The 15,346-nt window shown below is 52.1% G+C and overlaps 1 protein-coding gene across 1 annotated transcript in view; it reads right to left on the bottom strand.

Annotated features, from left to right (window-relative positions):
• The window catches only part of WNT7A (Wnt family member 7A), a 62,445-nt gene extending 47,391 nt beyond the window's left edge, over positions 1-15,054 (bottom strand). Inside the window, exons 1-2 of the mRNA XM_034996894.1 lie at positions 14,984-15,054; positions 9,865-10,091 (exon numbers count right to left, since the gene is read on the bottom strand). Of these exons, the coding sequence (XP_034852785.1) occupies positions 9,865-10,091; positions 14,984-15,054 (298 nt within the window). The remainder of the gene's footprint in view (positions 1-9,864; positions 10,092-14,983) is intronic.
• Positions 15,055-15,346: the final 292 nt, after the last annotated feature.

Below are 15,346 nucleotides of genomic sequence, written 5' to 3' on the forward strand. Positions count from 1 at the left end.
ATTTCTTTGTTGACAATGATGCTGGGGACATTGCAAATTTCTATATGTGCTAAGAATGTGATTATCTTCCCACATCCTGTCTCTCCCCTGACACAGGGGAAAGAAATTCTTCCGACAGCTCCCCTCCCAGGCAAAGCCCTGCCGGACTGATACATGTCCACCTCTCTCTGCAGCCCCTTTCTGCACTCCCTACCCCACATCCTAGAGCCCAGGGAGCCTGGGCCACTCCGGATACCCTGGCTCTGGGCTGGGTCACACCTGCAAGCCTCTCTTTGTGGCTTCTCCCCTGCCACAGCCTTCCCTCCCTCGGTTGTGGACCAGCCCACCTACAGCCTGCCTGCTCCTCTGCCCACTGCCGTCTCCTCTCCTATCAGATGCCAGAGCACATTTCAGCCCCGGCCTCACTGCCTGTCCCCACCAAACTGTGAGCACCCTGAGGGCAGAACCTGTGGCTGATTCATCAGTCTACCACCCAGAAGATTCTAGGAAATATCTGCAGGACAGATAAATGAATGAATGGGTGGACACACGGTGGGGCAGGGGGCGCTTGTGGTCTGTGATCCCATGAGCATTTAAATTATATGAATTCAACCAAAAGCCCCTAGAGGAAAATAAGTGAAAATACTGTATGCGTGGGAATGTAAATTTGTGTAACCACTATGGAAGAGAGTATGGAGCTTCCTCAAAAAGTTAAAAATAGAATGACCATATGATCCAGCAATCCCACTTCTGGATACATACCCAAAGAAAACGAAATCATTCTCTTGGAAAGAGACCTGCACTCTTGTGTTCACTGCAGCATTATTTACAAAAGCCAAGATGTGAAAACAACTTAAGTGTACATCAATGGATACATTGTACATTAAGTGTATATTAATGGATAAAGAAAATGTGATAGATAATGGGATATTATCCAGCCATAAAAAAGAAGGAACTCTTGCCATTTGTGACAACACAGATGGACTTTGAAGACACTTGCTCAGTGAACTAAGTCAGACAGAGAAAGACTGTGTATGATCTCACTTATATGTGGAATCAAAAAACAAAAGAACTATAACATGTATACTTATAATTTAGACGCATACTCTTCCTTCTATACTGTGCATTACTACCTATACATTATATATTCATATGAATGTTTTACGGTAGAAAACCAGGTATTCTGAATTTTGTGGCTGATTTAAGGGACTTTCAAGGGTAATGCTGACTCGAATATGTTTCACTGTGCATGCCAATGTCAGAACTAGGACGTGTCTCTGCTGGAAAGATGGAGGATGTGGTGAGTGAATACACCTAGGTCAATTCCTGGTTCGTTCCAAACCCACGTTAGGAGCATGGTCAATCTGTGAGAGTCTCCAGAGTGGTGGTGTGTTTTGGTGTGGGGGCCTCTGAAGAGCGGCTCCACCAGACGGTTCACTGAGTCCAAGGTCAGAAATGAATGGACCCTCCAGGGGAAGCCTAGTCAAGCTGCTCTCCTGTCTATAAGACTTTTCAGAGCCTTTAATATGCGGGTGGGCATTCTGGCTGATCTTGAGCAGGGAGCATAGCATTCTGAGTTCCCCAATTTATCATCCAACGAACCCCACTATGTTTCTCCAGAGAAGCTGCTGCAGGAGGGAGGGAGGGAGAGAAGAGGGAGGGAGAGAGGGAGGGAGGGAGTGGACCCTACCGTTCTGCCGAACAGACCCTGGGAACAAGTCCTCTCAAATCATGCTGTGAGGAAGGGGTCTTCCCTAGGCCTTGACCTAATCAGCTTTTGTATCCCATTTGAAGCCAATGCAAAGGTGGAAAGGAGAACCAACAGAATGCCAGGCTAAAATGGGTTAAAATCAAAAATGTGCAGGAATGAATGCTCAGTCTTGTATCGGGATCAGAATGAAAAGCATTCACTCCCACAACAGAGGGAACAGAGTGCTTCCCGTGAGCGTGGTACAACCCAGACCTGGGAGTCAGAAGAGAAATAAGACCCAGGCCTTGTCCTCAGGGGCTCAGAGCTACTGCTGGCACACGGGGTAGAGAGGAGCTTCAGGGTGGTGCATTGCTTCATGTGTTTCCTGAGCACCTACTGTGTGCCAGGCCCTGGGGTTGCCCCGGGAGAAGACGATTGACAGGCCTGGGTTCCATGGACACCCCCATAGTCAGGGAGAAGACTGATATTGGACACATCCTTGCAAAAGGGAGCAATGTCACTTCTGAGAATGGTAAGTGCTGTAAAGACATCAGCATGGGGTGACCAACCTTGATGGTCAAGGAAGACCTCCTAGAGGAGGTGGCATCTGAGTGAAGACCTGCATAATGCTGGCATAGGCAGGTTACCTGCTATGTCTTGGAAGCTTCTCCCTCTCACCCTTCTTCTCCATGTCCTGCTCCAGAGGGAGTTAGGGGCAGGTACCCAGTACCCAGGGAAGACCCCACAGCCTCTGTGCCCATCTGTGGTCACCATGCCCTCCACGTGCCAGGTGCTGTGTCAGAGGCCTCTGCTTCCTCACAGAGCTGCCTTCCGGTCCAAGAGATAGATGACAGCAACACCCACAACTATGATTTCCGGAACACACCCTGTGTGCCAGGCACAGTTCTGAATGCTTCGTGGGGAATAAATGATCTCAACCTATGGGACACAGCCTATGGAACAGACACTATCATCATTGCTGTTTGGTCAAGGTCCGGAGCTAGAAAATGGGGAAGCTAGGAAAAGAACCAAGAAGGTGGCCTCAGGGCTGAATTGTCACACAGTGCTGCACAAATGAACAAATAGAGAATATGCCCTGGGGTAGTGAAGTGATATGAAAAATCCGGCAAGGTAAGGGGCAGATAGGGATGGGCGGTCTATGCTACACAGGGGTGTCCTGAAGGCTTCTCTGGGGAGGTGACATGTGAGCCAGAAATGGAAGGACAGAAGAGCATCCAGGCAGAGGCGACAAGCCAGGGCAAAGGCCCGGAGGTGGAAAGGGCTTTGGCATGCTTGAGGGGTCAAGAGAAAGGCAGAGGGTTTGGGGTAGAGATGGAATGGAGATGGAGTAATATGGGGTCTGGGTGCAGATCACTGAGGTCTGTAAGGGACCAGGGGACCTGTCCATATTTTATTCCCAGACGAATAGGAAACCACAACAGGATTTTACACAGGGGGCTGCCATGATCAGAACAATGCTAGGAAGATGCTATGCTGGATGGCTGTGTGGTTGGGGAAGCGGGGGTACATGAGGAGGCTGATGTAGCTGTCTGGGCAACAATTCTCTAAAGATGGAGGTTTTGAACAGGAGGTGCTGGTGGAGGTGGTGAGAAGTGGACAGACTGGCAGACACATTTCATAGGTAGAGTCAAAATGGTGAGCTCGGATTAGCAATTTCACCTATAGCATCTCCCCATTTTTCTCTACATCTCCCCACTCTACTGCACCAAGAATAAAATCTAGTGCATACATCCCCAATTCCTTGAGCTCATCTTCATCTAAGATGGGCATGTGAGCCTCCTGGGAGGGGTGAAGGGATGCTTTCTGATGGCCCTAATCTACAGGTGCCAGGTTCTTAAATCCCGCACAATGCTGGCACCTGGCAAGGTGGGTTATGTGACTCCCCCATTCTGCAGATTAGGAAAGGTGAGGTACTCTCTCAGAGTCCTAGTGGTGGGACTGGGATGGAAACCTGGCCGTGTGACTTTGATACCAATGCTCACTTGGCTGCCACATGGCCCAACAACAAGACAAGGTTCTCAAATATTTGTCAGCTTGGAGAATCTGAAATCTGGCAGGCTCACAAAAACAGAAGAATCTTCCAGCAGCAGGGAACTCACTACCCATCTCAGCTCTGCCACAAAACAGCCATGTGAATTTGGTCAGACTCTGCCTTGCTCAGAGCCCAAGATGGAGGTAGACAGACCTCCTTTTGTGGGGACAGATGAGGTTATATGTGAGGAAGGGCTGTCACAGTGCCCGGCCCCTATGGATCCTCAATGAAAAGACAAAAGGCAGGAGAGTGAAACCCCACATGAGCCACCACCCCTGGGGTGCTTCCTGATCCAGGCTCCCTTCCCTGCACCATGACTCAGTACTACAACCACGATGGCCAAACCTGAGGGAAGAACACACAACTGGATGGAAAAATGGGCAAAAAGCATGAACAGGCAACTCACAGAAGAGTAAACATGTACAGCCAGTAAATATAGGAAGAGAGTTCACCTGAATCACTTCTCAGGGGAATGCAAATCAAGACAGCGGTGAGAAAGCATTTTATACCTGTTCCCTAGGCAAAAATGAAGTCTGAATAATGCCAAGTGTCGGAGAAGCTACGGATCAACGCTGCTGGCTGGCAGGAGTGGCACTCGGCACAGTCACTGTGGAAATCAGGTTGACATTCATACCCTGTGACCATGAATTCCATTCCTCCGTATACACCGAAGAGAAATGCGCACACATAGGCGCCAGGAAACGTGCACAAAGAGGCCTGTGCTGTCAGTGTGACAGCAAACGTTTAGAGGCGTCCCAGATGCCCCACAACCAAAAGCGTGGGAGCATAGACTTCAGTCTATGCTGAAGGAACAACGTAAATGGCTTTTATCACTAGCGAGTGACAAAAGTAAATCCAAAAGATTGCATATAGGGTGATGTCTTTTCTTTATAAAATTAAATACAACTGAACCAAATAATTTACTTCTGGGGACTATATCAATATGATAAAACAGACATAAGCAAGGAATGGGAAACCCAAGATTCAGGATGGAGAAAGCGTGGCTCGGGAGGGAGAGGCAGGGGGTGCATAAGGGATGGTCACAGGAGCAGGTGTAAATTACCCATTCTTTTTCTAGTTGTTGTGTTGGGTGGTGGATTCAAGGGCAGTTCATTGTGTTATTTAAGAAAAGGAAAAGGCTGAAGGGGGCTGAATGCATTCTCAAGCCTCCAAGGGCCACAATGGGTAGCAGGTGATAAAGCTGATGTGGAGCCATACACCACATTCTAATAATCCCTGGCATTTAAGACACCTGAAAAGCTGGCCTGCAATCTCATCTGAGACTACTGACCCCCTGCCTCCTGAGGCTGCAGACAGCTGTTCAAGATCCTCTTAGCAATCCAACATCCATGTCGTTGCCCCATTCTTCCTACCCTTTAAGACCTGGATCAAGGGCCATCTCTATTGTCTAGCCCACTTCTTGCACCTTGGAGTTTCACCTCTGAGCACCCACCACATCTTGTATGCCTTTCCCTGAAGCACAGAGCCATTCTGCTCTCTGGTTGCTCATTACCCCCCCTTCATATGTTGCAACCCTAACCCCCAGTGTTTCAGACTGTGACAAGGGACATTATGTATTTGGAGGTATGACCTGTAAAGCAGTGATTAAGTTGAAATGAGGCCATTACGGTGGGTCCTAATCCAATCTGACTGGTGTCTTTGTAAGCAGAGGAGATTAGGACACAGAGACAACAAGGGCATGCACAGGGGAAAGACCATGTAAGGACACAGGGAGAAGGTGGCCATCTGCAGGCCAAGGAGAGAGGCCTCGGAAAAAATCAAACCTGCTGACACCTTGATCTTGGAGTTCTGGCCTCCAGAACTGTGAGAAAAGAAGCATTTTGTCTAAGCTGCCCAGCCTGTGGTTCTTTGTTACAGAAGCCCAAGCTGGCTAATGGACTTGTGAGCAGGCCCTCTCCCCTGAGACATGGTCTAGGTGGGGCTCCCAGGTCTGGCCAACAAAAGCACTGCTGTCCTTGACCACTGTGATTGGTTTGGGATGGACACATGACCCAAAGTCAAGCTCTGTCAGCTGATCCAGTCGGGATGAACCTTAGGACTTCTGTAGGGGCCCCCAGAGAAAGGCTAATGCTCTTTCTTGCAAATTTAGAACCTGGAAGTTGTGGTTCTGGCACTTTCAGAGCCATCCCGCCACCCCAAGAAGCAGGTCTGGGGTTGGCAGAAGCCATTCCAAAAGTCAGCACCATCCCTGACTTTGCAATGACTTAAGCAGACATAAATTCCCCTTTTTGCCTGAGAGGGCTTGGACTGGGTTTCAGTTTCTAGCATCCAAGAGGCCTTTGTCTGGTACATGTCCATGGCCTTCTCCTGAGATCTAGACAGTAAAATCTAGAACATTCAGGAGGGGAGACAGAGCCATGAAACACAGAACCAGAGACCAGAGCGGAGGCTGAGGAGGCAGGAGAAGATGAGCCTTCGGGTCTCAGCATGAGATGGATAACTATGCCAAGGGCAGCTGCCCACCACCCCAATGTCAACTTTCCCCTTCCTCCTCAGTCACAGACTCTGAGCTGGTCTCAGAGCTACTCTGAATAAAAGACTACACTTCCCAGCTTCCCTTGCAGCTAGGCGAGGTTATGTGACTGAATTCTGGCCAATGAAATGTAAGTAGAAGTATGGGGTTGGGGTGGGGGGGGCGATGTTTCCTGCCATCCAGAGTGTGGCCTTGATGGTCAGAGCTCCTCCCAAACTCAAAGACTACACTCTTGATGCCTCACCTACAAGGCAGCCTTGCTGGTTGGTCATTGCCAGGAAGAGGCAATCCTATAAGGGCAAGAGCACTGAGGGCACTGAGGAAGAGCCCGGGAGTCGAAATCTGAGGCTTGCTTCTTGGTGTCCTCAATCCTCTTGTTCCCCATGTTTACACATGAGGAAACCAAGGCTCAGAGGGAAAGTGACTTCTCAGACCCTTGGGGGTCTCATCTGCACTTCCTTGTCCTCAGCTCCATCGCCACCACCTTTCAGGTTCCAGGCCAGGGTACCTCCTTCCTAACTGGCCTTCAGGTCATCAGTCCCCCTTCATCCTCAGCATCACTGCCAAAGCAGATCTGCACTGCTATCTCTCAGGCCATAGCCAGTGTCACCCCCTGCCCAGAAGACTGGCCCCTGACCCCTCCATAGTTCATTCTATTCCTGGGAGCTAGAGCAAGGCTGCTAGATCCAAAGTCAGATCCTGTCATTCCCTCGCTCTCCATTCACTGGAGGAAAACCCAAATCCCTGACTTGGCCTGACAGACGTCACACCGTCCAGCTCCTGGCTTCTTCTCTGACCTCTGAGACTTCCTCTTCCCCCTGCTTGCTGTACTTCAGCTACACCAGCCCTCTCACTGGTCCTCAAACTGCCAAACATGTTCCTGCCTGGGGGCCTTTGCACATCCACCCTCTTTGCCCAACATGCCCTTCCCCAGACATGCCCGTGGCTCACCTCCCTTATGAATCCAGAGGCCTTTCTTGACCAAACAGGCTGCAACAGCAGCTTCCAGCCATGGTGGGCACTCAGTAAATATTTGGTGAATGTATAGTTAATGAATGACATAAATAAACGAATGAATTTTATAGCCACCCCTTAATGAGACGTCCAAAATTACTATTAGGCTGGATCATATGATGTTGTCATTTTTGCAGGTCAAAAATCATTAAATAGTGGCTGTTTCATACAGTATGACCTTACTTTGGCAGCTAGGCCTTTGCTCAAAATCCTCCAATTGCTCCCACCACCTAGTTTGAGTTCAAACTGCTCAGATTGATGCCATACACCTCCTGGCCCTGGCTCCCACTCACTTCCAGGCCTGTAGACCTATTGCCCTAGCCTTGCTATGCCCCAGGTTTTCTTAGGCTCCTCTCTTTGCTTGGATTCCCTGAGGCCCCTTGACGTGCAATAGGTTCCCTCGATTCTACAACTCTGGTCAGCTGGGAGGGCTGCTGGACAGCAGGGGCTCCTGGCCCCATAGCCGTCCACTGCACCCCAGCATGCGCTATTATAATGCCAGGCTATGGTCTGGTTCTCCAAGGCTGCAGGCTGTTCCAAGGCTGCATCAACCCAGTCCTAGGACACCCTGTCACTCACTTTCATTGACCTCAAACCAGTCCCTTCTGAGCCTGTTTCCTCATCTGTAACATCTCATATGTCAGCAACGTACAAGTTTAAAGTAATGCCAGAGCCCAGACCTGGGTCCCAGGGACAGGGGACTGGGGATGTGAGCAAGAGAAGGCTGAAAAACCACGGGTGCCAACAGAAGGCTCACAGGATGGCAATTTCAGGACCTAAATTGGACTCAGCGTTGATGCCACCTTCCCGTGTGAGCCAGGGCAGCCCCGCCCTCTCTCTGGGCCCCCATTTTCCACCTGAAAAGTCAGCCCCGAGGCTGGAAGAGGGAGAAGGAAGGGCAGGTGGTACAAGGCAAAATTCTAGCCACGAAGATGTCAGAAAGGGCACGCATGTAAAGAGGAGTTCTATAAGAGGAGGCTGCCACGCCCCCTGCCAACCTCACTATGAAGCTGGGGTCTGTCTCCCTCAGGCGTGAGTAAGCAGATGCCTACAGAAGATGGTGATCAAACAAGACCTGCTCAGGACCGAGATGACCAAGAAGGAGGAAGGAAACATCCAGTGGTGAGTGTGATGGGGAGCCCCAACTCTCATGGAGCTGGCATTCCCAGGGGGTGAAGAATGAGTCACAGTGCCAAGTGCTTGGCTGATGGGCTGGAGCTTCGTGATAGGAGGGGGCTTTAGACCCCGGTGATCAAGGGAGGCCCAGAGACTCGAAGGCCGTGAGGGAGAGATGTGCACAGAGAACAGGGGACTCTGGGGTGCTAACTGTGAGAAAGGATCTGAGGCAGAAGGAATGTGTAGTGCTGGGGCCCCAGGGCAGGACCCAGTGTGGTGTGTTTGGGAAAAAAGACAAGCCTGGGTGGGCAGGGGGGAGGGGGAAGATGGGAGCAGATGGGGGCAGAGGTCAGCAGCACTTTAAAAATGAGAGGAAGCCTCCACGGAGTTTTAAGCAGGGAAATGACATGATCTGATTTTCATTTACAAAGGAGGACCCTGCCTGCAGGACGGTTTGCAGAATAGCCAGGGGGCAGCAGGATGATGGGGGCGCCAGGGAGCCCAGAGGCGCCATCTGTGTGACCTGAGGGGGAGGAAGTACGGAGACACGGAGAAATGGCTGGATTTGGGGTGGATCTTTTCAATATCCACTGAATTTACTAATGCTGGGGCTGAGGGAGAGAGAGAACTCAGGGGTGCTTTTAGAGCAGTTCAGCAGGCCGGGTGAACCACTCCAGCCCAAAGAGACTGAGGCAGACTTATTTTCAGGGAAGTTCACAGCTTGGCAGCAAGCATGCAGACTTCCCGGCCCCCCAGTCCAGACACACACAAGCAGGACACATTATCATGGCCTTTTCCATAAATATTGAGGCCTCCCAATGACCAACCCCCTTTCCACCAGGTTTTCCTCACAGTTGCTTTAAAAACCAAAAGTGTGACCTGATACTTTGTGCGTGTTTGTGTGTGTATCTCTGGGTGTGTGTGAGCACACACACACACACACAAACACACATGGACGCACGCCCATGTATGCATGTCCGAGCAACACACAATTCCCACAAGACAGGGGTTGCAAATTCAAATGCCCACAGTGGCCTGGTGAGTCATAAATGGGGACTGGGCGATAATAGGGAGTGGTAGGGACTGTGGCAGTGGCTCCATCTTAAAGGAAGCTTCATTCTCAGCTTGATCCCACTATAACTATGGAGGCACATATGTAAGTTATCAGTAGATCTGCCTATTTTTAAAAAGAAGCCAAAAATTAATACTTTTAGGTAGAAATGTTATTTTTTTAATTGGACTTCAATTTAAGAAACATCAGTGCTATATCAGTCAATTAGCATTTAGGCCACTGGTTGCTGATTTTCAACTTTGCCATAAATGGTTGGAGTGGTCTGGATTCAAATTAGAGATCTGACCTTCCCCAGGAGAACTGATTCAAGTCATGACACCCGCAGATCCCATACAGGGTAGCATTCCAGCATGGGGCAGGTGAGAGGGTCACAGAGGGATCCTGAGGGTATTCTGGTCTCCCATAGCCTCTAAGACCTTGCATAAGTTGTCTGGGTGAGCACATACCCACTTTGAGCTCCTTCCCGAAGACGGTGCGCTCCCCCAGTGCTGAGCAGTTCCAGCGGCCATTGCGGAACTGAAACTGACACTCGTCGAGGCCCATTTGTGAGCCTTCTCCTATGATGATGATGGCGTCGGGTCGGCTCTGGCAGATCGCCCGCTGTCTGGGAGCCAGGCCCGGGATCTTGTTACAGATGATGCTCGCGCCCAGAGCTACCACCGAGGAGAAGCCACTGGAGCAGGGGACACAGAGAAATGGAGTGTTAGTCCAGCAAGGGGGGGGGGCATGGCTTACAGGCGCTCCCAGGGTGTCTGATGCTCTTGTCCCTACTCCCCCTACACCCCTACCCCCCCCCGTTGCTCCCAGCAGAGGTCTCCCAACTTTTTTGATACTGTACCCCAAACCCACATTTATTCATTTTGTGTTCCATATCAGTACTTGTGTAGTATATATATTCAATATTAGTGAGCCTTGATTTTCTTTTAAGATGCACACAAAAAAAGATGACATATATCACAAATACAACATTTTGCACAAAGCAAGTTGCCTTCGGATTTATGGTAGAGTTCAATTGAGATGAAATTTTAAATCATGCAAACTAAAACCCAATATTGTTTAGGAATCGTGTCTATGTGATAACTCTGCAAAGGCAAGCAAGGGGATGATAACTCCAAAGTTTCCTGCAGCAGTTGCCCTGAAAGTTTGTGGGTACACGTTAAAAAAAAAAACAAAAAACCGCAACTGCCTATACACATTATATATACTTTCTGGTATGTATGTATACGTTATTTTACAAACAATATCTTTGAGAAGTAATTGTAAATAGAAGGTCTAGTATTTTCTTTCTGCGTGCCAATGGAGTATGTGTACCCCACGCCAGGCATGACCAGTCTAGAGGATGCCCCTGACTCTTCATACGGTTCCTATCTTCCTAACTCATTCTCTGTGCAGATACATACTGGACACCTATCAGGTGCCAGGCACCATGCTGGGAGAGAGGCCAGGGCCTGCCCTCCAGGAGCTCTGGAAGGAGACTACACCCATTTCACAAATGAATAATAGACCATTTCAGACAGTGGTGGGCACTATGAGGAAAGTAAGTGAAGAGGCCATAAATGAAGAGGGTGGGCTTGGGAGGGAAGAGAGAGGGGCCACTTTAGCTGCGGTGGTCAAGGATGGGAGGTGCTGTGCAGCTGAATGGCTAGGAGCCAGTCGTGGGCAGGTCTGGGGGAGAGTAATTTGGGCAGAGGGAACAGCAGATGCCAAGTTCTCGGGGGTGGGGGGGAGCAGCAACCTGGGATCACCAAGGAACAGAAAGATCCCACAGAAGCTGGTGCAGGGCTCAGGGAAGGAGAGGGTCTGAGGAGAGAACCTTGTAGAGGGCTAGAATTTTCTCAAGTGCATCAGGGAGCACTGAAAGGCTGTAAGCAGGAAACTGACGGCATCCCATCCCTCCAGCCCCATGGGAGAGAGGAACGCGGGGCACCAGAGCAGGAGCAGGGAGAAGGGACAGGCAAGAGGGGGTGGTGGCTTGGCCTTGGCAGCAGCAGGGGTGGCTGCGGATGGAGCTGACCCAACTTGCTGATGGACTGATAGAAGGGTGGAGCTGAGGGGAGGGATGGGGAAGGGTATGAGGGAAAGACAGGCGTCAGTGTGACTCCTGGGTATCTGGCCGAGGGTGGGGCCATTTCCTAATATCAAGATAACCCCAGACAAGCTCCAATGGCAACCCTGATGCTTCAGGTAGCCCTCCCTTTACACAAAGATGGTCCACACATCTGGAGCTTTTAAAGAGAAGACCTCACCCCTGATGCCTCACTCTGGTTATAATAATAAGAGCTTCCATTTACTGAAGGTCACAACCAGCCCTGGGCAAAGTGCCTCACATTTTCCATCCTGGGACTCAGCTACAGGAAGTTGTTCTGGAATTGGAATTTCTTAAAGCAAGGCTCTGTGTACCAACAGTGCAGGAGATGAGGTGACCCCACTTCTCTCCAAGCACATTACTGACCAGTCCTACTCTCTTTCCCTCTACTCCTGCCTCACACCAGCCCTCTTCCTGCCTCCGGCCCTTTGTCCTTACTGGTCCCCTTCCCTGCAATCTCTCTCCTCCCATGAGCTTCACAGGCTTGGCTTCTTGCCATTATTCCTGTGACTTCATGGGGCATCTTCCTTGACCACCCCAGCTAAGGGAACCTGCCTCCCCATCACACCCCTCATAACTTTGCATCACAGTCTCTGTTTTGTTTATGTAATTCTCTGGATTACTTATAGTCTTCTGAAATGTTTTAATGTACATGTTTGGTTCTGTGTGCCCACTTTGTCACTTGTCCTTCTCATTAGACTATGAGCTCTTTGGGGGCAGGAATGATGTCTGTCGGTTCACTAAATGGCTACTGAATGAATGAATGAATGAATGAACCGATGAACTATGGAGTTTCCAAAATATCACTCAAGATAAGTACCTATATGACACAGCAGGTGCCCCTCCCCAAATATGCCCTGAATGCATCAGTGAACTTTCGCAGCATCCCTACCATGCCAAGGCAGTATGGCAGGTGTTGCTGCAAACATGAGATACATGTGACCTTTCTAAACAGCCCTGGTGGGCAGGAATCACCCTTTTCACATATCTGAAAATTGAGGCTCACAGGGATTGAGATCTAGAGGCTAGTGGGTCACTGATCTGAAACAGAAAGCTCTCTAGAGCTCTCGTTCATTCATCTCAGCCACTGAAAGAGAGTCTAGCACGGCTAGAGCTAGAATGTTTGAAATGTTTGAAATGTTGAAAGATTGTCAAGCAGAGATGTTGTGGCCACAAGTCAGGGGGAACCTGTGAATGCCTAGCTTACCACCAGGGAATTTCTACCCCAACAGAGTATAATTGATATATTAGAGTCAAAAATTCAGAGGAACAATAATCTAGCAGCTAAAAGGTCAGGCCTAGGGTACCAGCGAAGCTTCCTTCACATACTAGCTGTGTGGCCTTGAGCAAGTTCCATCCCCTCTCTGTACTTCAGCTTTTCCATCACTAAAATGAGGATATTGATCATTAGCCCTCATTTCACAGTGTTGCTGTGAAAATTAAATGTGTTAAAACATGGAAAGTGTTTAAAAGGTGCCAGGCACCTAGTATGTGCTCAATAATTGTGCTGCTGTTGTGGTTTTTATTATTATTGGATTTGATTGTTATGGGGGGTGGTGCTTGAGTCACTGGAACTATCCACATTAAATAATACCGCGCAGATGCCCTGCCATCAGCCCTGAGCAGGGAGGAACCAGGCACATCCGGAGAGCTGGAAGGCTTCTTAAGGACCTTGGAACTTTACCCCTCATGCCCATTTTACAGATGGATAGCCCGAGGCTCAGGGAGCAGCAGGGCCCGGGCCAAATTCACCGTTCAATTCCTTTTCCTGACCTGGACCTCTCCCCGCCCCAAAGGGCGACTGCGGTGCTGAAGGCCAGCGCCCTCTGTAGCTCCCTCCCTCCCTCCAGGGCAGCTGGGCCCCGGCGGGGCCAATGAGGTCTCCGCGCGCCGGCGGGAGGTCCGGCAGGCGGGGCAGCCAGGGGAGGTTATTTTCTGTTGTTTTCCCTTTCTCTCTCCCTTCCCCAGTCCCTCCGCCCCGATTCTAATTAAAAAGAAGATAAAGCCTCACGCGGCCAGCGCCAATCAGCCCGACCAGCTTCCTGAATGCTGGATGCGCGCGGGGCGGCGGGGCGCGGGCCAAGATGAAGATTAAAGCAGGGAGAAAGAGAAAAGCCACCCAGACGCGGATGAATCAATAACACTTAAAACACACCCGCAGGCAGACAGCGCGCGAGCCCCGCAGCCGCCTCTCCGCCTGCGGTCGCCCCTCGGTCCGCGGTCGCGGCCGGCGGCCGCCTGGTCCGCTCTGCGCGCACCTGCTTGCAGCCGCGGCCGTTCAACTTGCGAAATGCCCGCTACGGAGACGCGGGGTGGGGAAAGGGGAGGAGTGGCAGTGGCAAAACACAAAGGCTCTGCCACACACACCCCCTCGCCGCAGGCCCCGCAGTCTGCCCCCTCCCCAAAGCCGAGCTGTGGGGAGGTTCCCCCCCTGGAGTAGGAAAGCAGGTTGTGTGAAACCTGCCAAGGTGGCCCTTTAGCGCCAGAACCTCTATCAATCCCTCAAGCCCCCCACCCCCACCCCTCCGTGCTTCACACGCATTATCTCCTAAGTACAAAGGGTGACTGGCCCTGCAAACGCAGCTCCAAGACGCGTCCTGAGCCGCCCCCTCCCACTTTCCAGCCGGAGCGCCGCCCCAGGCCCCACCTCCGTGGAAATGCTGGAGTGCAGCAGGGAGGGCTGCTCCGCAGGCGCGCCGGCCGACTCCGGTGCCCAGTTTTAGGGGGCGGGGTGGCCCGCCTCTCTCTGGCGCTGGCTCTTCGAGCTTGTCTCTCTGGGTGTCTAGGGCCATCTCTCGTCCTACCTTTGTGTGTGTTCGTTGGGAATGGGAGGCGCTGTCCCCTCGGCCCGGGAAAGGGCTCTGGGAGTATTGAGGGTTCTTGGAAATCGGGTGGTGTCAGGGATCTGAGCAGCGGTTTGTGTTTTTGCCAGCGAAGGTCCCTCCCTCTAGGTACCTGTTCCCCGTTGCAAGGAACGGCCCCGCCTGCCACCCGGGGACTGCCCTGTCTCCAGGAGTGGCTGTGCCCGCGCCTCTGTGTACAGAGTTCCTCTCGGGCTCTTGGGGCTGAGCTCCTTGGGAGCGGCTGTCGTCCTGACTCCCGGCTCCGGTGTTCTTGTGGGACCTGCTGTTCCTATGCCCTATGCTCGGGTCAGAAGTGTCCCTAGGAGAGGCTGACCTTCGCAGCAGCTAGTTCTCCTGAGTCCCCCAAGCCGGACCGTCCCTACTGGTTGTCTCTGGTTCTGGGGGCTTCCAGACTCAGACATCCTCAGGATGGCCGGACCTCTGCCCAGTGTCTAGAGCTGTGCGCGCCCCTGGGGCGCCCGCCTGCGGGGGGTCTTTGTGCGCCCACAGCTCCAGCACCGCGCCCACCCAGCCTCTCTGAGGGGCCGAAGAAGTTGGTGGCCGGCGGCCGACCCCCTCCCCGGGCCACGCCAACTTTGCCGGGACACGCGTGCAGGGGATGCGAGCGGCCCTTACCCGATCCGGAGGTAGACCATGCCCAGGCTGAGAAAGAGGTGGCCCAGGCAGCGCCGCGCTTTCCGGTTCATAGTCCCCGCTGGCCGCCGGGGCCGCGGGCCGGGCTGTGCTGATCCCGCGGGCCGGCCCCGGCGGGGCTATCCACATAGCCCGCCCGGGAGGCGCGGGCCGAGGCGTCCCGGGGGCCGTCTGTCCGTGCGCCCGTCCGCTCGCTCGGCGCCTGAACCTCGCCGGGAGCGCGGGAGCCACGGAGCGGGAGGAGGGAGGGAGGAGCGAGCGCGGCGCGGGGCGACGCCGGGCTGCGCGCGAGCGGCCGGTGCAAGTGTGTGAGGCGCGGGGAGTGCGGGGGCGCTGCTGCCTCCC

The sequence above is a fragment of the Mirounga leonina genome, unplaced genomic scaffold (assembly GCF_011800145.1).
Source record: "Mirounga leonina isolate KUSES-001 unplaced genomic scaffold, KU_Mleo_1.0 Mir_94, whole genome shotgun sequence".
NCBI classification, from domain to species: domain Eukaryota; kingdom Metazoa; phylum Chordata; class Mammalia; order Carnivora; family Phocidae; genus Mirounga; species Mirounga leonina.